This window comes from Manacus candei, unplaced genomic scaffold, assembly GCF_025592945.1.
Source record: "Manacus candei isolate 608988 ecotype Guabito, Panama unplaced genomic scaffold, ASM2559294v1 h1tg000015l, whole genome shotgun sequence".
NCBI classification, from domain to species: domain Eukaryota; kingdom Metazoa; phylum Chordata; class Aves; order Passeriformes; family Pipridae; genus Manacus; species Manacus candei.
This window is the reverse complement of record NW_026138063.1, coordinates 10,209,327-10,232,292: the sequence shown is the minus strand read 5'-3', so window position 1 is coordinate 10,232,292 and position 22,966 is coordinate 10,209,327. Positions and strand designations below refer to the sequence as shown.

Below are 22,966 nucleotides of genomic sequence, written 5' to 3'. Positions count from 1 at the left end.
TGAGGATGTTTGGATGGGGCCAGCACGGGCTGGTCACAAAGAGCAGAGCAGACTGGTTTGAGCTCATCTCCTGCCTTGGGAGAGTCAGAAACGAGCCAGTTCAGCTGCAGGGCTTTTTGCTCAGACCTGCACATGATTGACTGACAGTGGTGTCAGGAGAAGGGGTTCCCTTCTTGCCCTCTTAGCAGTTCTGCTCCCCAGCAGATCCACTCCCTGCCTACAGCCCCATCTCACTGAGCAGGGACAGTGGCCGGGGTGGTGGGGATGGTGTGACAGACCAGCTCCTGTAGGCAGCACGTACAGCTGTCTTTTCCCATTGTTCCTCCCCTCAGTCAGAAGGAGCTGCTCTGTCTGCGTGCTGACATTGTGCAGGGCTGTGGGAGTGGAAACCTGTGTGCTCTGACTGTACTTGTGTTTGCACTGCAAACTGCCCACGTTCTCCCCTACTGACCTGACACGGGCGCTGGCAGCAGGGAGAGCACAGCTGGAGCCCAGATGTGGGTGTGTTGACCTCCCTGCCTGACCCACAGCAAACACCAGCACTCCAGCCATGGCCAGTGCTTTGAGGGCTGCACAGGAGGTTCCGGGTGCAAAGCATCCCATGCCAGCGAGCTACTGGGCTGGTAACAGGATTACCTCCCACTATCTGTCTTATTCCCATCAAGCAGTTTGGGGGGATTTTGTGTTTCTCACTGCTTTGATGCAAATCCCCTTTGTGTTGGAGAAACTGCCTTTCTGCTGTACAAAGGCTGTACAAGGGCAGCTTCAAGATCTTGACTGCAGCTGCACCTTAACTGTGTCTGTCATGAACTGTGTTCTCCAGAATTGCCCAAACTCTGTTATATGGTTTATTTTGTCCTGTCAGACAGACTGCAGTGCTCTGCCCAGCAACAGACCTGGAGCACATCTGTGGGCACTTTCTTTACCTTCTTTACTTTTTCTTTTCCTTCCCTGTTTCTGTCTGCACTGCTGCCTGTTCCTTCAGAAGCTTCTCAAGGGCCTGGTAAGGGCCAAGGAATCTGCGGACCATCGTGCCTTTCCACCAGGCCTGCACCTGGAAGTGAGAAAGAGAGGCCTCAGGGGAAATTTCTTGCTGGGGTACCTGGTACAGCTCAATGCCAGAGAGTCTTTCCTGTGCTCCCCAGACACAGGAGGGAACCTCCAGCCCACACAGCAGCCATCAGGCCTTCCTGGTTGCACTGGAAGCACCCACAGCTAGGGCAGGGCATCTGTGGCTGGTGGCAAGGGACAAGCAGAGGCACTGCCCCATGGCCCTCCTTGTGTCACCCATGCAGTGGAGCTGATGCAATGGGCACAGCCCCAGATCATTCCAGGAGACTGGCTTCTCCCCTTTGGCTCCCATCTCAAACCTGGAGCCAACTGCTGGCTCTGAGTCAGAAAGGGACAGGCTTTGTCCTTTGCTTGTGCCACCCCACACCAGCCAACTTTATGGGGCCGTTTTCTACCTGGACAAAGCCTGTGGCACAGATTATTAGCTCCCAGCTGCTGATGGAGCAGCATCACCTCAGTGTTGCTCCCCTTTACCTTCAGGGCGCTCTTCAGCTCCAGGGCGTCCTGCTCTCGTTGTTTTTTTCTATCCTTCTTTTCTGTCCGGTCAGTGATGATGTTTTCCTCGAACATCAGGCACTTCAAGAGAGCACAGGGGTGGCAAAAGCCACATGACAAACACATCCCCTAAACTGCAGGGCCAGCCTTTGAGGCTCACTGTGCCCAGCCACTTGCCAGGGCAGGGCAGGGCTCACCTGTATCCTGGTGCAAGGATTCTTCTCCTCTGGCTGCCTACGTGTCTCATCCTTGCTACTCACTTCCCACAGCCCTGCCAGAACTGCTCAGGCCTGTGGGTCATGGGGTGGGTCCCCTCCCTGTGCACCAGGGAGCTCCAGGGCAGCGCAGGGGTAATGTGTGACTGTGGACCTTCCTCCCCCACCTCCTTTGTTTGATCTTTCCTGAATGCAGATGGCAAATGTTGCTCATTACCACTGTCAGTCCTCAGGCACTTCGAGCTGCTGCCAAAGTGGAACCTCTCAAGGCCTGAGTGTAATTAACCCCTGATCCCGTGCTCTAAAATGGCTGTCTGATGGTGTCCCAGGCAACAGCTGGTGGTGGGGAGGACGTGTGGTCCCTCAGGCTAAGCAGCAGAGGATGTACAAACACACTTGGGACTCTGAGATGACAGTGCACAGAGTGAAAAATGAGCCCACAAGGAGGAAAACATCAAACCCACTCCCATCATCTCAGACCCAGTGACGGTAAGGAATGATTACAAGTTAATTCCTTCTGGCTTTAAAACACACGTTTTTCTAGACACTTCCCTCTGCCCTGTGCTGCTGTTCCACTGTGATCAGAGCCCAGTAGTTAACCAAGAACCCAGTGTGGGGCAGGAATGGTTCTAACTGGAATCAGCTCCCTGATAACAGCATTGTGCAGCTGGGAATGTGTGTGTCTGCGGGAAGGGATGAGCTGCCTTTTTCAGTTCCAGCCTGTCTTACCCTGATGTTGCTAGAAGGAGCTGGAAGAAGCAGATTTGTTCAGACTAAGGCAGCAAACTAAGGTGAGGTGTACTGATGGGATGGGACAGTGTCTTTGCCCCTCACAAGTGCTGTCAGTAGCTCTCTCAGTACTTGCCGGTATTTGAAAATAGCTGTAGGGGAAATATTATCATCCCTCCTTGATGTCACAGGTGGCAAATGGAAGATGACATCTCAGTCGCTGCCTTCCCACGACCAGTGTTTATAATTGGACCCTGTGCCTCAAAGTTACTGATTTATTTTTTTTCCCATGGTCCTGGTTCCTTATCTGAATGAGGGTAGGAAAAAGCCCAGTGCAGTTTTGCGTGGCTGAGTACTGAGATGCTGCTGATGTCTTACCTCCTTGGCAAATTTCTGCATTGTTTCCAAGTTCTCTGCCTTCAACGCTCTTAGGTCATCCAGTTCTACTTCTTTCGCGTCAGTGTCATTTTCATACTTCTGCATCCAGTATTCCAGCTTCTCTTCCACCTTCTGCATGGGGAGGAATTGGTGCTCAGCATGGTGCAAAGAGTGCACAGGTGAGAGGTTTGCTGCTATTACATGGCCTGCTCTCAGGAGGGTGGTGAGAGTCCTGTAAATGGTGCACGGTCAGTGTTTCTGGCTCATCTTGGAAGGATCAAGCCCCTAGGACAAAATTACTGGATACAGGATAAATTGCTGCTGGCCTGCAGGCCCCTCACTGGAGTTCACCACGGCAGCCACGGCACTGGACTGGAGATGAGGAGACTGGGTTGGGCTTTCAGGGGTGCATGAGGGATGGAGAAGCACTGGGGGTTAGTTTTGTACACAGTCAGTCCTGGTGAAGCAAGAGACAAGCAGAAGCCATTCTTCGTGTGTATATGGGGGGGGGGTGTTTAAAAAACAATTTGTCAGTGGGAAAGGTTTTATCCTCTGCCTGACTCCTTATCTGCTTTCTGGATTAAGCACCAGGAATAAGGTCCCAGGGGACAGCACTTCACGCTGTTTCAGGTTGTGAACTTGGCTTTGTCTCACTCGTGAATAGGGCAGGTGTTTCTGAAACAGTCACACAGATGACTTCCTGCCATTCACCAATGACTTCTCCATAGCAACAACTGTGATTGCTTCCATGGAAAAATAATCTGAGGAAAAGCATCAATCTTATTACGGCATCACAGCTGGACACACAAGGGAGATGGAGGGCACGGTCATCCTCCTCTCTGCGGGCCCCTGCAAAGCCACCAGCTGCTGTGTGAGCACTGAGGGGCTGTGCCTGGCTGTGTGCTTGAGGTCAGACAGGCTGCAGCTTGGGCTTGGACAGTCCCCTTGCTGTGAGCATTGATCAGAGCAAGGCTCTGGGGTACAGAGCAGTGTTTAATTGCTCACAAGATACAGCACTGGTTTGCACTCAAATTACATTTTAAAAAATATATTATCTCCTATTAAATTTTGTACTGGCAGTGACATCAGGTACCCTGCAGAAGTACAGGTTTTCTTCCAGTTCTATCATTTATGAGAGGCTTTGCAATGTTAACACCACAGGGACATTCATGGTTGGTTACTGCTGAGAATGTGCACAATAGCTGTGGGTTAGCAACTCTCCAGCCCTGATTCTTCCTCAGATAAAGATAAGGCAAAACTGGTCTGGCAGTTTGTGTGGTTCCCTCCTCAGTGTCCCCTCTGTGCAGCCCTTGGGCAGTGGGTGCTCTTCCCCGAGGTGCTGGGAGCCCCAGATACTGCCAAGGAAGGTCTAAATAACATTCCAATCAGCCAAATACAACTACCTGAGGGAGGAAAAATCTGCGACACCCGAATAAACGATGCCAATTATTACATGAACACTAATTTTAAGGAAATGTACCGATGTGTAGCAGATCTCACTTCTGGGAGAGCTGGGTTAATTAAGACATGAGGATAAGTAATCATTCTAACTGCAGCAGCCATGAACCTGGTACATTTGTGGAGCAGTAACTGTTTTTCTTTAGGTATTAATTGATACAATGTTTATAGGTTGCTATTTTAAGCATTAGCTGGCAGTCACACATACCTGATACTGTTGCCTGAGGAAATTTTCTGTCTCTGTGTGGAGCTGAATCTCCTCATCAGTTTTGTTCTTCAAGTTCTGTGATCAGTGCAGACAGAAAATGTGAGAGGCAGTGTTAGTGTGTAACACACTGCTGCTGAAAGCCAAGATAGAGTGCTGGAGCTCTGTGTAGTCCACGGACATTTTTTCCAGTGACAAAATTACTGAGGCAGTCCTTGCCCCTGGGCCATCCATGAAATAGGGACAATTAGATCAGATTTTGATCAGTCAAAAAAAGATGCTTGCAAAACCAAAACAGTTTTCTAGTCCAGTTCACTTTAGGTCCACAGCACAGTCTGATGGGGGCAATGCTGGGAGCTCAGGCTGCCTGTGTGCTAAATACCCTTATAACTACACCTTTGGACATACTTATGGGTCTGGTTTTCTGACAGTGGCATTATGTTAAGCATTCACTGTCTCCTGCAGCTACACCATCTGTGCTGTTGCTGTTTGCAGGACCATACAGAGAAGCAATGGAAAATATAAAGCTTTCTAACCTCGATGAGTTTCCAGATCCAGTTCAAACAGCTGTGGTGGTGACTATAATGGAGAACAGGAAGGGCATCTGGGGAGCAAGGGAGGGCTCTGCCCTTTACTGACTGGCCCTTCCAGTATGGGCCATGGGGAAGGGCTTACCTGGATTTCGTTGTTCAGGGCATTCTCTTCCTTGCTGCATTTCCTCTGGGTTTGGTGGATCTGGAGGTCTGTGTCTTTCTTCATGTAGGAGCTTTCTGTGTCCAGTTTGGCCGTCTTCTCTTGGAGTTTGTCTTTGAGGCGATCAATGATCTTGTCTCGGTTCTAGTGGAGACAAAAGCAGCACAAAAGCAAGCCTGGAGACTGAAGTCAGAATGCTAAACTCAGAAGAGACAAGGCTATAGGCTTCACACTTTCCCTGAATGTTGCTCTATTTCAACCTCTGCTTCAAAGGTTAATTTGATTTGTAACTCATATAGATGGCAATAAACCCATCAGCAAGGAGTGATTACCTCTGGATACGGTGGAGTGATGAACAGAGTGGGATGAGAAGCCAGGCCTTCTGGTCCCTCGTGCAGATATGGATTCAGACATGTTTAGTATAAACGTGAAAGAAGCCAAATAATTTTAGCCACTTAAAGCTAGGCTTTCCTTATACTAACTTCTTGGATTAGACCATCTCAGTGAGTGAGCATCTGTAAGAGGAAGATAATGGCTCAGCCCCACATAAGCCAAAGTCTGTTATCCTAAAGTAAACTTTATTCCTTGGATTCATTTTTTCTAGTTATGCAGCAACTATATAAACTCAAATTTAGGAACAGGTGCAAATTAATCCTGTCTTGCTTATATGTTTAAACAGTTATTTCTTGAAATCTTAACAGGTAGATGGTGCCCACTTTGTTACAAAAACATACACCCAGGGCAAGGAAGAAGTGTCAAGGAAAAGCTGACTATGAGCTCCCAGCCTCTCCCCATTCCTTGTTTTGTGATGGAGCTGAGCTTTCCCTTTCTATTTCTGCTCTCCAGAGCTCCCCCACAGGCAAGAATCCTGAGTGGTTTGTCCAGCTTTTGGAGTGTGCTCCGGAAGCAAAGCACACTTGCTTGATTTGGGATTGCTGTTTTGTTTACTCCTTTTTAATTAATTTCTTTCAGTAATAGATAAAAGTTCATCATTTCAGGGCTGGAACTTGGAAGAACCGCCTGTAAAATGAAAAACTCTAGACTTTTGTATTGAGAGTTAAGAAGGTCATCAAAGCAAAGCCTCCTGTGCAATTATGCAGGATCAATGTGAACACCTCTGGTTTGGCACCCAATTGCTCTGTCATAGACTTTCTCTTTGCTTTCGTGCCATGCTGTGATGGGTTTGATATTCATCAGCCAAACCTCACAGCTGAAGATAAAGATGAAATGCCAAAGTGCCGGCATTTAAACCTTTTGAAGCCCACATATCTTGTCTGTGAAGTACCTCACATTCCTTAGCTGTGTAAACATGGAAAAATGCCACAGGAAGAAGCCAGCTCAACAGTGCTGCCTTTGAAAGCCTCTGCAGCATGACTCATTTGGAAAAGGTTTCCTTATAAGAAGAGTTTGGAGCAGCTAAAAGGAAAGTCCTTACTTCTGCACTCCTTGTCTGACATAGTTAGGAAGAGTAAAGTACATTTATGAGGCTCATGACAACTGGGGCCCTTGGCTGATGGTGTTTTGGGGGTTCAAAGGTCAGGCGTTCTCATGCTTTTGAAGGTTTCCAACATCAGATACTATTTTACAGACATATCATCATATGACTGCAGACAGCTACAGACATGAGCTGTTTGTGCCCTATTAAGGCTTCTGGTAATGGCCTTTATTTTCCCTGGCATGGAATTTTGGTGGCTATTGGGAGGGGTTGTGTTCCCAGTCTGTAGACATGGGAGGTGAGTGTAACACTCTATTTTGAGGTTGTCTTCCTGGGTCATGGTGTAATCGTGTCTACACTGAGGGGTTGGCAGAGAGAATGGGGAGATGCTAATGGAAAAAAAACAATGTTTTGTGGTGCTGAGCCTCTGGGAAGTCAAGTGCTGCTGATGTCAGTGTGTTAATCCTATCTGCCAAAGATCTGCAAACAGGCTAGAAAAGAAGGGTTCAGCCTAGGTTACAAAGCACTCAGAGATATGAGAAGAGCATGAACATTTCACCAGGTTATTTTCTTTCTCATTTCATATTTGAGTAAAGCAAAAAGTGCTTTTGATCCCAGCACCCCAGGCCTCAGCCGGGATGGGGGCCCATCTGCTCTGTTTGTTTTCCCTGTTGTATGGCATGTTTGTGGTTTGGATTTGGTCTGCGGTGTTGTAAAACGTCCTGGTTAGAGGTGGGGGAGTCTGGGGGCTTAGTTACACAACCCAAAGCAGATGGGAAGTGAAATGCAAAACCCCTCTGGAAGTGAAATGCAAAACCCCTCTGGTGGTTTACAGCAGCGTCTGCCTGGAGAGGGAGAGTCATCTGCAGGGATGAGGGCAGCTCCTGCTGCTGGGCCTGGCGCTGCAGATCTGGGCACTTTCGGTGTTCGGCTGCAGGGAGTAAATGCTGCAGTGAATGCCCACAAGCTGTGGGCACCATCTGCAGAGGGTGCTGTTCCCTGAACTTCAGGGACAGGCACTGGGAAAATGAGTTAATATTTATTCGTTCTGGTTTATCATAGCAAAGGTCCCCGCCAGGACACGGAACGCTTTCATAGCTGATGCAGTAAATCTCTGGGCTGCTTATTTGGGATGACTTCAGTGTTGAATCTGCCAAACCAAAGATGCAAAATCATTCCTTGTGTCCAAAACTATCAGAAAACTGTCAGAGACCAAGATCAAAACCAAGGAAATAGTTGTCAGGAGCCAGTCTGCTTCACAAGCAGGTAAACAAGCTGATTTTCTCTGATCTCTCAGTCACAGACATCAGCTCAGAGGCCTGTCTGTTGTCACCCAGTGCCCCAGGAGTCTGCCCCACAGATGCTGTTTGGCTGCAAAAACAACTGCACTTAGCTGGAGACATTATCTGCACTCCTGTGTTTTCATTTACTTTGATTTATCTCTCTTGTAAGTGCCACGAAGATCTCCCAGCTCTTCCACAGCAATTAGTGTTTACAGTCATTTGAAATACATCTGGTTACAAAAGTAGCCAATAGGAGTAAACAGTCTGAGGAATTCCCCAGCAGTCAGATGAACCTCCTGCCGCCAGCAGCACTCCCCGTGCTGCCATTTGGCAGGGGAAGGGGTGCTGTGCTCCGTGCCGGCAGCCCCGGTGGGGAGCCCTGCTGCCTCTGCCTTGCTCCCACACCCAGTGCCTCGGAGCTCAAGCCTCTCACTGGCAGCTGCAGCATCTCAGCTTGCAGAGCCTGGAGATATGCTTAGATCTGCACACCTGCTGCAGCCTGGACCCGCTCCCCCTGAAACCACAACGTGTGGCCCTACAGACGCTTCAGTGAGGCCACAGCCTGCATCTCTGTCCCAGCTCCAGAACATCCCCATGCTGCACACCTCCAAGGAATGTCAGGGCCCAAAGGACAGAGGGGCCGGCAGGTCACCCAGCTTCAACAGAACAGCTTCTGCAGCCCTCTGCCAGCTCACGTACCATCCCAGCAACTGTAGGAGAGAGCTGGTGAGAGGCAGCTGCAGAGAGAGCGGGACCTCTTGGCAGCAGCACTCCTGTGGAAAGTCGTGCCCCTCTGGAGCCAGGTTTGGATCTGGTGCACCAGCTCTGGGTCCTGCTGCACTCCCTGGGACTCTGCCAGCAGTGGAATGAAGTCATGCAGAAGCTCAGGACCATCACAAACCTTGTGCCTTCTACTGTAATCACCTGGTGCATTTCTCCAGTAGAAACATGCACCAGTGGCTGTGTATATATGTTTAATACATTCCCTAGAACACTCCATTGATGCATTTCCTGGGAGAGGAAAAGGGAAGAAACATGATGGATTTTAGTCACACTACTAAAAGCACGACCAGGTGGGGCACTGATACAGTGGAGCTGGATGTGTTATGACAGCCCACACAGAATTGAAGTTATGGACCTGTTTTCACTGGTACCGTGGTGCGATGGCTTGGATTCCTGTCTGGTTGGTAGCTGCAATATTTACTGCCTGTTACGCCACACTTGCACACATGTATGGCACGAGTGTACACAAAGCCTGCAGGACATAAAAAGTCTTTGGGCAAAGAACAGTGCAGGAATGCTAAAGTTTACATTCCTAAATTTTTATGTTAAGGTGTATAATTCTATGTATTAATTTGTTTCAAAACCTGTACAGACTGCCATCACTTGTCCAGGAAACCCAAGAAAGTGAGTATTTTTATACAACCTAGAAAATGAACACTGCAGCAGCAAACTGAGCCCTGCAGCCAAACCTGAGCTACCAGTGCTGCTCCTGCACGGAGGGGTAAGAGCAAAACCAGACAGATCATTTCAGCTCCTTTACAGACATCAGTGCTTTCCAAGAGGAAAGAAAACAAAACAAGAACATTTAGCGTTTGATTTGTGTTCCATTAGAAAGAAAAATGAGCTGAGCAGGCTAATAAAGTATTAATTAGCATCTCATTAAGAAGTAGCAAGAATGAGAATACATATACACAGGAAACGAGTGAAGCAAAGGCCGTGTTTTTCTGGTTCCAAGATTAGATTTGCTTGCTTTTGTTTTCTCATCCACTAGGCTGGAGACAACCATGTTAGGCTTTTGTCTACAGGTCTATGCATTATTATTGTTGTTCAAAGTACTCCAAAATCAGCAAGCTGTATTTTTGTTTTTAATTTGTTGGCAAGGTGACAAATCATGCAAGTGTCTGTAAAACTGCCTACGGGAAAATCCCATATGAAGCAAATAGAAATTACTCTCCCTTGGGAGACGCAGTGAGACACCATTATTTTTGGCACGGGAGGAAAGCAGTACTTGAAAGTAGTCTTGTCTTTGATTTGTTACCAAAGCCGAAACTATAAGGAAGCCCAGAAAAGGACTTCTAAGATTAAAATATTAAATACCAGATGAGTGCAGATCCCACTTGATGAGGCAAAACCCAAGAACTGATTAGCACTGAAGGGACAAGGAGAAGAGCCTCCTCTCGGCACAGGAGCTACGTACATTCTTATGACTGCAAGAGGTAGAAGAGGTGCAGGTCAGGACACAGAGAAGTGCCCCTTGTCTGCACAGTGCCAGGACATTGCTGCTGGTGCGAGGTGGGATGGTTACAGCCCCCCACGTACCAGACCTTGGGAAGGCATTAAACCAGAACTGGGTACATATACTGTATGCACAGACGTGGTGAGGTTTGAGGAGCTCTACACAGAAGGAGAACTCCCTTATCGCATTCACTAGCTTGGGGAGTGGGAGAACAGAAACTTCTCAGGAGCCATCAGAGCCTGACTAAGAAGGGACAATGTGCAGAAGCAAAAAGATCCATCATTTTTTTACAACCATCCTGTATTTACAATTAAACTTTCCACTGCATATGCATCCAGGCTACCAACACAAAACCTTCATGTTCTACAAACCAAACTTCACCAGCATGTCAGTGGCTTAAAATTCCTCTGTGTAGTCAACTATATCCTGGCTTGATTACTGTCTATGCTATTGTCCAAAGACAAAATTCAGTGATACCAGTTCTTTCCTCAGATGCCCTTGCTGTCCTCTTGCTCACTACTGAACAAAGTGTCAGATTCTTGTTCCTTCCTCCAGCCCCTGTACAGCCCTGACCCTTTCGCTCATTTGCTATCACACACTGTCTCCTGCCCTAGCAGGGCCATGTTGCATGAGCATCAAGTCTGAGCTGTCTGGTGAGCATTACAGTGACCAGTGATAAGCCACTGAATTGATCTGCACTTGTGTAGCAAGTCTGACGTTTCCAGAATGCCCCAGATTTACTGCTCATGCACACACTATTTGCGTGATGCAGACAGAAGGGCTGAAGCTTTCCAGAAAGATCAAGTTGACAGCATATGTGCAATAACATTGATCTGCCCTTGTGTAGGCATGTTTGGGATTTTCTAATGTCTGGAAGCCTAGAAAAATACTATAATGGCATTTTTCCCAGACAAAAATGTAGGTAGAAAAATGACCTGCCCCTATACAAAGTGTCTCTCTTTCTCATTCCCTCTTTGTCACATTTTCTTCTGTGCCAGATGATCTGCATGAGTATGAGAGAACCTTAGATACTGCTATCTGCAGATAACCTTTTTCTCACTGATTACAGGTATCTGTGCTTTGCCACTCCCAGCTGTGTTCTTAGGATATTCCAGTTTGATCGTGATGATTATGAGCATTTTGAGCTCCCATTTGAAAACCTCTGGACACTGCTCTCAAAGTCATTAGTGGGCTAATTCCAAATACAAGTCCTTATTGCAGTTATTCTACTTCTGTATTCCTAAATGATGGATCATTCTGGATGCCACAGGTCCTCCCTGAGTACTAGATCCTGGGCAGTAGAGTCGAGCTTGCTAACAGGCTTCCCCCCTGGCACAATGCCCAGTGCTAAGTGCTCTCACCTGAAGGTCTTTTGCAGTTTGTCTCTTGACATCTTGCAGCTGTTTCTGGAGTGACTTTATCTCCTTCTTTCCTTCCTCCTCCCTGAAGAAAAGTGGGAAAATACAATCACTTCAATGTATCAAAAAAGACAAGAGCTGTTTACCTAGAAAGGGAACTTCCTGTCTCCTGATACATTGTGGAAAGATAAACAGAAACTTCTCACCAAAACTACTGACTTGTTCAGTAAATCCTGAAAGAAGAGGTGCACAAAGGGAGCAAGGCGGATGGGGATGAAAGGGAGAATGAGCCAAAAAAACAGGGGATGCTCTTGTTAAAAGCCTGGAGTGGACTTAAGGATGATGCAATTCCTATAGCAGAAAGGGAAGATGCCTGTCATTGAGTCACAGTTTCTACATTTCAGTAGATTCTGATTCTGTGCAGAAGTGTGTCTGAGCAGCAGAGTGCCAGCTTGTGTGTCATTATATGTATGGAGAATGTTTTTTTCATATTAGACTTAAAATCTTCCGAAAAACACTGTCTTAGGTTCTGAGATCTGTGAAGGGATCTAAGTGAAGGCCAAAAGCTGGAGAGGTCCATCTGTCTAAAACAAAGCAGATGCAGTAATGTTTTAGGTGGTATTATCTTATTTCAGTCAGAGCACTTATCTAAGCTTTTATGCTCCTGATTTGATTTAAAACCAGTAAATACTACAGTTGGCACCTGAGACTTTGTATCCTATCCCAACCTTACAATCACACATGCATTTAATTTTCTGAGTCCTTAGCTAGTTTGACTGTGATGAACAAAAGCTCCTGATAAGGAGTCCCAGTGTCACTGAAGACGCCTTTCATAGTGTATTCACACAAAACCAGGCAAGTATTTATTATCTTGAAAGACAGATCAAGTTCGTTCCATGAAAAGAATGTACAGAAGAACAGAGTGGCTAGACATGATTGACAGAATGGAATAAAAAGCATTATGTACTTTCTCATTATAATCTGTCTGCTCCTTTCTGCCCTCCAGTAGTGGATAGTTATTCCACAACCAATTGCTACTCTCATTTTTGCTTTTTGTCCCTTCCATGGATAAACAATAAATCCTTTGGTTTTAGACAGTGGAAGAGTTGGGTTTCGTGCTTGAAATCACACATTCCACTGGAAGCTGGGGATTTGCCCTGGAGGCAGACCCCTGAGCCACCGCAGGAGCCGTTCCAGTAGGTTGGACTCATGACAAATCATGACTTAGAGCAGCTTTGCTGTGCACCCTAAATGATGGGCCTGAGCTGCTACACAGAGCAAAGTAGCTTTAAAGTGGTCAAATGCTTGTCTGATGACTGTGATTCTCTCTGACAGTCTTGGGGTTGAACCAGAGTTCTGCATGCTAAAAAAACTCCAAGAAATTTGAGGTAAGGAACCACCAGTGCTGAGATGATAACAAACCTGTACCCTGAAAGATTTGGGACAGAAGAGGATCTACAGTGCAGTGGCTGGTGGATTAGCCTTGAATAAGACAATTCCTCTGTCACCATCTGTGCTGAACCCTCACTGCTGCTGGGAAAGGGGAGCCAATTAGCATATGGGTCAGAGCGGATTCTCCTGGGCATCAGACAACCTAAAGGCCATATGTTGCTGGCCCTGGTTTGAACAGATTCTCTGCTGCTCTGGCTTTCACTGGGGACAGGAGTTAAAGATCAGGGAGCTCCTACATCACATTATGTTTTAATTGAAATGAGACAGCATTTGCATTAATGCAGACACTGATGTGTCCACTGTGGTTAAAGCTCAGGCGATTCCTAGCTCAGATCAGTATCAGAACCATTCACTAATTGTTTCTGAAGGGAAAAGAATTGCAGTTTGTAAAGCAAGCAGAACAATTCAAGTTGAAAAAGTAGAATCTCTTCTGTATTTTGGTTTTATTGGGTCTTCTTCCTTTTCAGCATGTACCGAGTGGGAATGGGTTTGGCTTTCAGCAGTTAAGCAGAGAAGAACTGAACACAACACTGACCTGATGAGGACATCATAATACTTGCTCTTTTCTTCCTTCTCTCTCTCATTAGCTTCTGTTAGGCTGTTAAATATTCCCGATTCCTGCATCTTTTTCATAGTGACAGCAATTACATCACTTGCATACTGCCTGCCAGGAACAAAAGGAACACAACAGTACTTTACAGGTGTTGGTACTACAGTGTCTGGCACCTTTATCCATTACTGTTTATAGATAAAGGTGAGGAAATAAAAGATCCCTTTTCTGTTCTTACATCCTACCAAACCCAGGAGTGCTTCTCCCATGGTATCTGCTTCTTGTACATCTGAAAAACTCTGTATTAGGAGTTGGTTGAAGTTTATCATTTAAAAATGCTGGCTGTGCTGCCATAAGGAAGGAGGCTGCTGGCCTGCAGTTGTGGTGACAGATAGGTGGATCCTGGAAAATGAGACCTGGGGATGCAAGTAAGTGTGTCTGTGGGGGGATATCTGGATGCCAAAATATTCCAGTACAGCCCTAAACTGATCTTAACAAATAACATGGGCTTGTCCAGTTTATTGAAGGTTATGGTGCATATGGCATTTATATTTTGGCAGCTCCCCCGTCTGTCTTTTAAACCAAAGGCTGCTGGTATTTCTGTAAATCAAGACACTGGATTAGGTGCAGGAATAAAGTTTGTTTTAAAAAAGAAAGAAAATATTTAGTCTTATCTGCTCTATAAAGGAGAATGGCTCTAACTGCCACAGAAACTCTGTGTGCCCTGCAGAATGAGTTCAGAAGAAAGCTCAGATCCCACTTTGCCTGTGGGATCTGCTAAGGGAACCTGACTCCAGGTACCAGAACATCAGCACTGATTAGTGTCTGGCATGAATTCCACCCAAGCAACCATTATCAACTGGGTAATGTTTTGCAGCTCCATTCAAAATAAACTACTGGTCATTATGGGGCATCCAGAGACAAGCAATGGCCAGAACCAAATGGCCTATGAACCTCAATCCCAGTGTTATCCTTAGAGGAACTTCTGGACCAAGACTGAAGCACTCTGACAGTGGGAGAGTGGGGTGCATGTATTTTTGCTTTCAAGAAATAGACTGAGAACTTAACACCTGAGCATCCTCCACAGGTGCCTCACTCACCTGTCAGCCTCAATTTTTCTGAGCTTCTCTGCAGTCACAGTGCTGTGTTTCCTGTCCCTTTTGGGAGGCTGATGGGTGCTTTTCCCATCTTCAGTTTTCCCCATCTGCTGCTTGGGTTCAGTGTTTTTCAGGGCCATGGAGGTAACTGTTTCCTCACTCTCTTGCCTTGCTGACATAAGCTCTGGGTCATTAATGTCCGGCTCCTTCTGGGTCTCTATAATTTCTTTCATTTCCTGGATGCCAGTCTAAAAGGGAAGAAGAGACCTGCTTGCACACTGAGCAGTAGAAATAAACCCTCTGCAACATTATGTGAGAAGAAGAAAGATTAATAATAAACTAGAATAAAGCTTTACTAAGAGCAGTTGATAGTGCCTGTTAGAATCTGCAAAGAGTGGAAGAGCAGAAACATTTATGTTGCTTAGCTTTGAGCACACAGTGTAGCTTATTGATGTTTATGGGCCCAAAAGCCCTAAAGTGACAGGACTAGAGGAAGCCTCAAGAGGTGAATTCATCTGCTCCAAGAGATGCTGGTTCAGACTATGTCATTCCTGACATGTCCTTAATGGCCTCCAGCAATGGACTACACACCCTCCTCCCAGTGCCAGCACCTCTCAACAATCTTTACCGTAAGAAAGTTTTTTCTCCTCAGCAGCAGCTGAGCCCCTGGCTTGTCGTCCTGGTCTCTGTAGGCACAGAGAACAAATCATTGCCTCCTTTTTTTGCAGCAGCTTTTATGCACTGGAAGACTGTTAGCCTGTTTCCCCTCTGCCTTCTTTCCATCTTAGACATTTCCCACTGCCTGTCACCACGACCTTTGCCTACAGTATCAGTGTTATAACTAGAGCCATGTGGAAATAAAAGCGACAGACATCAGCTATCTGCTTAGCAGGTTTTTTGAGAGAGTGACAGCAGAGGAAGTGTAGCATGAATTCAAAAATGAAATTCAAAATATTGGCAGCTCTTTCTGCATGGAAAGTTATCTTGTGGACGTGTACACTTTTATTAATAAAAGGCAAAGGCCCAGAAAAAGCAAAATGAAAAATTATAAAATCAGCTAAGCTTTTGCTTCCAGGAATTTCTCTGCTTTATGTGCTATGGGTGAGAAAGCAGGTGTGTACTCTGGGACACTAAAAGAGAAATTTTTCTTGCCTGCCTACTGACATCTCTGTGGCTGAATACTTCCTAGCAGCAGTGCTGACACCAGCTAACACAGTCACTGCCAACCCCATCCCCGTCCACAGCTGCCTGCTCCCCACCCTGGATGCATTGGGAAATGGATAAAGAGCTCACTGTGATGAAACATTTTCCAGCAAAAAGGAGAAAAAAAAAAAGGTTATTTTTGGCAGCACCAGTTCTCAGTCCAGATTCTTCAACAACCACACACACACATTTGTGCCAATAGAGTGCAGAGAGGGCAGAGTAAAAACAAGTGGTCAGGGCAGCAGCTGTGGATGCCAGGAGTACTTCCAAAAAGTTACTTGTCAAGTGAGGCTCCATTAGTGGTCTGTGAGGGTACTGCAAAGGGCTGCTTCCTTATCAATGTCTTGGACAACTCTGGATGGGATGGATCAGCCTCTGTCAGCACCTGACTCCTCACTGACTACAGAAGGAGGCTAAGTGACTACATGCTTAATTTTTGGACAGTTAAATTTACATTAAATGAATCACATGCAAAATATACTCAGAGCAATGAAAATTATGTAGCTAATTAGTAAAAAAAGGTTAAATAGCTGGCTGGTGATGGCTGTACTTCAGAAAGAACTAATTTTGGCAAACAAACTGCTTTAATATCATGTAGATTTTATGAGTATTCTGACAGATGCTTTTTAATGTCTGGGAAAATTCAAGACAGGCAATAACTGGATTGTCTGTAAACAGTAGGGACTTACACATGACCAAATAACTATGTAAGAGCAAGAAGTTTGTAAACTGCCTGTGTTACCATCTCCTAACAGAATTTTGTCAGTTGCCCAAAATTCAGCAAATAGAAAGGCTGCCTCCCTCTGGGGGATGCACTGTGTGAAGCAGTGTACAAGAGCATCTAATTTGGTAAAATCAGTGAGGTGCTGGCCAACACTGTGATTAATCCTCTTAGAAATGTCATCAACTGACATTTAGATGTCAGTCTTTAAAAATGCCATTGATTTGTTTGACTGACAGAGCTCCAGGGTGCTTTGGAAATACAGGTCTTCTACAAATACAATGAAAACAGGCAAGTGGAAACTGAGAAACAGGGAGGAATAACAAATTACAGAGCACCAAAGTTAGCAAGTCGCTTCCCTAAGCCATTTTCTTGTTTCTAAATTGTTTCCTTCTCGATTTGTTTTGGCATCTTTAAGAGCAGAAGTAAGGCTTATTATCTGGGATAAAGTTGTGTACTAAGCAGTGACTTGGTAAAAATGAGCATCTGTGATTGAAAAGTGAAGGTATTTTCTCTATAATTTAAGTGTACCTTCAGTAGGTCTATCAGCCTGAATCTGTGTGTCTGAAGAACTCCTACTGTCCCAGAGAAACGCTCTTTTTCTGTGTTTTGCTGCTGGCACAGAAGAGGTTTCCCACTAGCTCAGAGAGGGAGAAGCATCCTCTGCGAACAGATGACGCCGGCTCATAGGAGTCTTTAAGGGGAGGAGTGCCCTCTATGGCACAGTCTGAGCATCGTTCCCGCCCTGAAATTCCTGTAACTCCGGCTGCTGCTGCTCTGCGATGGGTTTTTCGAAAAGGTAGTATGGCAAGGAAACACGTGAAAAACATGTTTATTTGCGTTCCTCTGGCATCCTTAACTGGTACATTAGACAGAGTGAACATCGTTAGATGTGAAAACTCAGATCCCAGTTTTTATTTCCATCCTGGTCTCACACTTTTTTCTTGAGTTCATCTTAAAAAATTTTCAAACCTGCTAAAACTGGAAACAGCCTGCTATATCACTTAAAATATATGACTGCAGAACTTAGAACCAGTTACCCCTCAGGATGGTCCCATCCTGTTTCCTATGTCTAACAGCCACCAGAAACATCACAACACCTTCCCCCACAGCAACAAACCTCTGCCTGAGCATTAGGCCTTCTCTCTTCATATCTCTGCCCAAACCCTCTTAGTTGCAATACCTATTAGAAATCAACTAATAATTAGTGATCACTGAGAAAGGGTAGTTACTAATATATTTTGAAGTGCATCTTTCTTAATGCATTGTCTGTGGGAACAAAAGGAACTTTATCATGGACTTAGGAACAGAATTACCCTGGGTTTGAGTACTTTCAAACCTTCTATTCATTTCTACTTTTAAAATAGCTGTGCATCTCCATAAGAACCTACATATGTTTTGCTTCCTTTTCCCTAATCCTTTGCTAGTCATCTAACCACCAAGATTTTAAAATTATTAGCCCAGGAAATCCATTACAGGTCAGTAGGGTCCTCTGCAAAGTCTTGACAAAGGCTTCTCAGTGGTGCTGCGGTATAAGCATTAAAATTGGTCATCTGTGCACTTTTATTGTGTTTCTCCACCCAGGGGTCATGGATCTTTCACAGAAAAAATACTTGAACTGATTTTTAAAAAATGCTGGTAAAGGCCAAGAAAAAAAAAAGATATATATTTTTTTAAGCAGTGTGGATATAGGCACATACATGGCTGAGGTCTGTCTTGTCCTCATCTGAAATTGGCATGATATACCCAAGAATTTCAAGCTGATCCACACAGTTCTCCAGCACAGCAGCAAACAGCAGAGCTTCCAGATGAGTGACTTTTTCCATTTGTTTAGTCTCTGTGTCCTTGCCAGGAGGAACAAAGATAAAAGATAGCAATCAGAAAAACACTATGGTGTTAGTAATGTTGGTAACAGTAGTTTAAACTAAAGGTAGACACGAAATAGCTTTATTTGCAGCCTTACATATACTTCCCTGGCTTTGTTTATAGCCTTGCATACACTGTTTATAAGAGGAGCTGTGCTCTGCTAATGGCTGCATTCAGGGACAGTGGGAATGTTTAGCTTTCACAAAACAAAGAGGTCCTGGTCCCTCCTACGGCAGATCTGGGTGGACAGGCTGGGGAGGGAATGGATATAGGGGGCACAAAGTGAGTGGGGTGCTTCATCCTTCACTTCAAGAGGGAGCAGTGTTTCATAGTGGACTTTGGGAAACAACAGAATGAAGGTGCCTTTTTTGAAAGGAAAAAATTAACTGACGTCTTATAAAATCACAGACAGTGAACCTTCACGGCTTAATCATTCCTCGTTACTTACTGTGTAGCCTTCACAATTCTATGATCCCAGTCCCCTCAGCAGGAAGTGTTACCACCTTAAGATGCTGAAAGTCAAACAAGAAGCAGTTCTTGGACTAAATAAACTATCTTTAACATTCTGTGTTATTTCACTTTAAATTGCTCTTCAAACATGGAACTACTCTGACATACACTTAAGCACCCCTTTGCCTTGCTTACAGATGGAATATTGTGAAAGCACATTGAGGGAAAGGTGGAAATTTGCTATTAAAAAATACCTAAGAAAACACATGCACAATAATGGAGAAATTATCTGAGAATTACAATGTTTTAATAAGCCATTGGACAATACCTCCAAAGCCTGCACGTACAAACCAGATATTTATTGTATAACGTGTAGCACAACTGGAGTCTGTGGTGGCTGAGATCCTGAGTGGCATTGCAATTGGAAGCATCAACATCCACTAACAAAACCTTCATTTGGCTGCTGTACCTACAAGTGGGTTTGTGCCATCTGTAAAACCCTTGAATAAACATATTCTAGGCCTGCAGAATATTACAGTCCAATCTGTAAGTGTGCCAAGGAAATACATCAGACAGTGCCTGTTAGCATAAGACATGGCCACAATTCTATGAAAATTAGAGGTTTGGATGCAGTTGTGCTCTGGATCACTGGAAGTCAGTGATATTTCATAAGCAAGTGTTTAAAAAAATGCATACTTGCTATAACCTCTCTGAAGCTGTTATCATTTGTCCTGATACTTTTTTGTTGTTTTTGTTGAAGAAAATATATCAATTTCCAGTTGGAACATGAAGTTAATTTCATGTGTTCAGGAAAAAAGGGCCATTTCTCAGTTCAGGTTTATTTGATGTCTGTTAGTACAGAATAGGTGAAACAAAAATAACTTCGATTTTACATATTTGTTTCCTGGTGTCCCTCTGTTGCAGTAAGTTGTTTAATGCAACATGTGTTGAAATGTGCTGTCCTTTGTAACAGGACACAGCTCTCCTTGTGGAAAAGATTACAGCTGGAAAGTGTGCCAGGGGCACTGACTGGGATTGCTCTCTGTAAAGACATAGGAAGAGCAGATACCAGGGAGACACAGAGGTATTTAAGTTAAAGGATAATACTGGCCCAGGGTCAAAGGAGTGTAATTTCCCCTAAGCCAAGCAATTATGATAAGGTTTCTAACTTCTGGATGGATGAAGATATGGAACAGCCTTTCAGACAAAGTAATGGTAGGGGCACCCTGATTTATTTCAAGAAGCTGCTTAAATCATGGCAGGAAAAGAATCATGGCAGGAAAAGATAACAGCCAAGCAGTGATTCTGAACATTGTATTCAATGTCCTCCTTGTATTATTTATACCCACTTACCTAATATAATCCCACTGTGAGGGCTTTTGATGACAAAGATGGAACTGATTTCATCCCTTTGCTTCTGAGATTTTTTTCCTCTCCTTTATCTTAATTTAAAAAAAAGAAAAGTAACATATTGAGATAGGAATCCGATAATAGCATTAACAAATAAATAGCAAATAATCTGTATAATAAACTAAACCCATCACTTTTCCTTTCTTTTCAACCTTGGAAACAATGATAGAAGTGGAGATGCAGAAATTAAGTATTTTTACATCAAGAAAGTCAGACAGTGTCTTTTTCCAGTTCACAGGCACTAATAAAATATTTTTAAATGTTTTACTCATTTTTGTCTTTTTCAGAAATCTAAGATCCATGTTTTGAGTCTAAACAACATGAGAATAATCTATTACATGTGCAGTCCTAATGCTAAAAATATGATGAAAAAAGATGTGTTGGGAGATAGCCGTGACAGATGATTATGGCAGCATTTTTGAAAGAAAAAAAATGCAGCTCTCATAGGAAAAAGTGACTTATTTGGAAACAAAGGAGGATGCAACAGCTTTTCCTCTTTCTCATCAGCAGCTTCTGCCCAAGAGAGAATTAACTGGAACGTTTCTCTAAAGCCTTTGCTCCTCCTGTACATCTCCTCTTATATCCCTATCCTCACTCAGGAGATCCACATGCCAAGCCAGTAGGCTCTGGGCTTATACTGACTTGGAAGTAGGAGGGAAACCACTGTCTGGGGCATTAGGAAACACTACAAACAGGAGCTGCTTGCTCTGGATTTCAGTGTCAATGCAGTGCCCACAGACCCTCCCGATGCAGCCACTGGCACTGCCCTTCATTGCTGTGTTTGCTGAACTCCCTCATTAAACTCTATTAATAATAATTAAAAAAAAAAAAAGTATGTGAAGGATTCAGCTTCCCCCAGGAGTTTTGGTTGACATTCTTTCCCTGCTGATATAAAGGGAAAGGAAAACAAATCAAGAAATAATTTTTAAAACAACTGTATAAAAAGGCTTGGCCCCCTGTTCCTTTGGGGATTGCAACTCCCCCTGCTGTGTGAGAGCCCTGGATGTTCATTTCTCCCACCCTGCTGCCCGATACATGAAAATGGCTTCAAAGGCAGCATTTTGTGCAGCATCCCTTTGAGTCAGCTAAAGAGATTCTGGTGAATTCCAGTGAGAAAATGCATAGCTGAGGATGTCACATCTCCTTTTGCTCTCTTTGGCAAGTGATTGGCATGGAGAGGTGCTGAACATCCACCACAGCAGCAATGCACCAGAAATCACAAATAGCTTCATTTTTACAAAAAAAAAAATGGCCTTAAAAAACTCTGCCTCTGGCTACAAATGTTAGAATGGAAGGTGCTCATTTGAAAAAAAAAAAAAAAGGCGAAGGGGAAGGGGAAAGGGAAACCTTGAAAAGCTGAAGTAATCTTGGTTTTGGCTTAGTGGTGCAATTTAGGTTTCATCCTGACTGTGGAGAAAGACTCCCTCAGAGCTGCTGTGCTCTGAGGCTGTACCAGTGAGAACCCAGGAGAGCCCAGGAAGGAAAGATGTGGTGCTACTTTCAACCGTATGTCCCAAATGAGACTAAAACTATTTGGGACAGGAAAATATAAGATTTAGGGAGCATTTACTGGCTCTGGCATCTCTACTGCTGGAAAACAGTGTTTTCACAGACACTGTATTCTCCTCAAAGCAGGGACTGTGTCCTTTCTCTGTGTAGAGGCTCCATGCTCATATTTTATACTGTTAACTGCGTAGATGACTGAGTGTTACTTTGTTTTCTACCTCTTCCTTAAAGTAGAAGTCAACAGACAATTTGGAAAATTCATTATATTCCATCACTTCTCTGCTCCTACTTTCTAACAGTTTAATCTCCCTAAGGAAAAACTCTGCATCTACATGTTTACAAGGCATCGAGAGCTTCTACACTTGCCCAGCAAAGTACAGATAGATTTAACTCTCCTCCTGGATGGGGATTTAATTCCTCACTCCAACTCCTCAGGTTAATTAATCCCTCAGGTTCAAGCTCTCCAAGCCCAGCTGGTGACAAGATGTCAGTAGATTTTGCTCGAGATCCATGTTTTCATAAAAGCACTCTGAGCACACATTCCAAAGCACTCGGGAACAAAGTGACAGTGAAAGCTCGGCCAGCCAGGGCACGTCTCCTATTGGAGGAAGTTCCTAAATCACCTAAAGCGGTCTGAAAATGCACCTGAATGTGTGGCAATGTCATACAGGGAAGTGAGAGGAATCGGGAGGGAATGACTCTGATGTGAGGAAATGGTGACTACGTGCTGCCAGCTGTTCTTATCTAGAAAACACAGGGATGTAAGACTTCATTACAGGGATTTCAGTGTAGAAACGTGTTTTCTGTCACTTTGCCAGTGAGGCGATATCGGAAGTAAAATAAATACGAGATGATTCACTAATTCAAGGTGAGAACAGAGGAAGACGGGCAGGGCCCGGAGCCCACCCCGAACACCAAGCGCTGCCCTTCTCCTCCGCGGGCTCGTCGGCTCGTTCCACCGCCACAGCCGGTTCTCGCTCGCTCTGCCCAGCCCGGCCGGGTCTCCCCTCAACTTCCCGCCCGGATTTCCCCCTTTCCCCGCTCTCACTCCCCGATCCCGGTGCCGCTCCTCCCTCTCCTCCTCACCGGGACGCGCCGCCCGTCTCCATGGCAACCACCACGCTCGGGGGCCTCGCGGGCTGCCCCGGCGGG

The 22,966-nt window shown here is 45.0% G+C and overlaps 1 protein-coding gene across 3 annotated transcripts; it reads right to left on the bottom strand.

Moving 5' to 3' along the window:
- Positions 1 to 778: 778 nt before the first annotated feature.
- On the bottom strand, positions 779 to 22,964 carry IQCG (IQ motif containing G). 3 transcript variants are annotated; one of them, XM_051781658.1, is made up of 11 exons: positions 22,901 to 22,964; positions 20,252 to 20,340; positions 18,283 to 18,426; positions 14,662 to 14,906; positions 13,547 to 13,675; positions 11,563 to 11,644; positions 5,227 to 5,388; positions 4,555 to 4,629; positions 2,889 to 3,020; positions 1,546 to 1,647; positions 779 to 1,054 (listed from the first exon to the last, which is right to left on the bottom strand). In XM_051781658.1, exons 3-11 carry the CDS (start codon positions 18,406 to 18,408, stop codon positions 932 to 934), a joined length of 1,176 nt encoding a protein of 391 aa, XP_051637618.1. In that variant the 5' UTR covers positions 18,409 to 18,426; positions 20,252 to 20,340; positions 22,901 to 22,964; the 3' UTR covers positions 779 to 931. The 3 variants fall into 3 exon arrangements, with proteins under 3 accessions (XP_051637618.1, XP_051637617.1, XP_051637619.1); XM_051781657.1 differs by having other exon boundaries at positions 22,863 to 22,953; XM_051781659.1 differs by lacking the exon at positions 22,901 to 22,964 and adding an exon at positions 22,721 to 22,843.
- Positions 22,965 to 22,966: the final 2 nt, after the last annotated feature.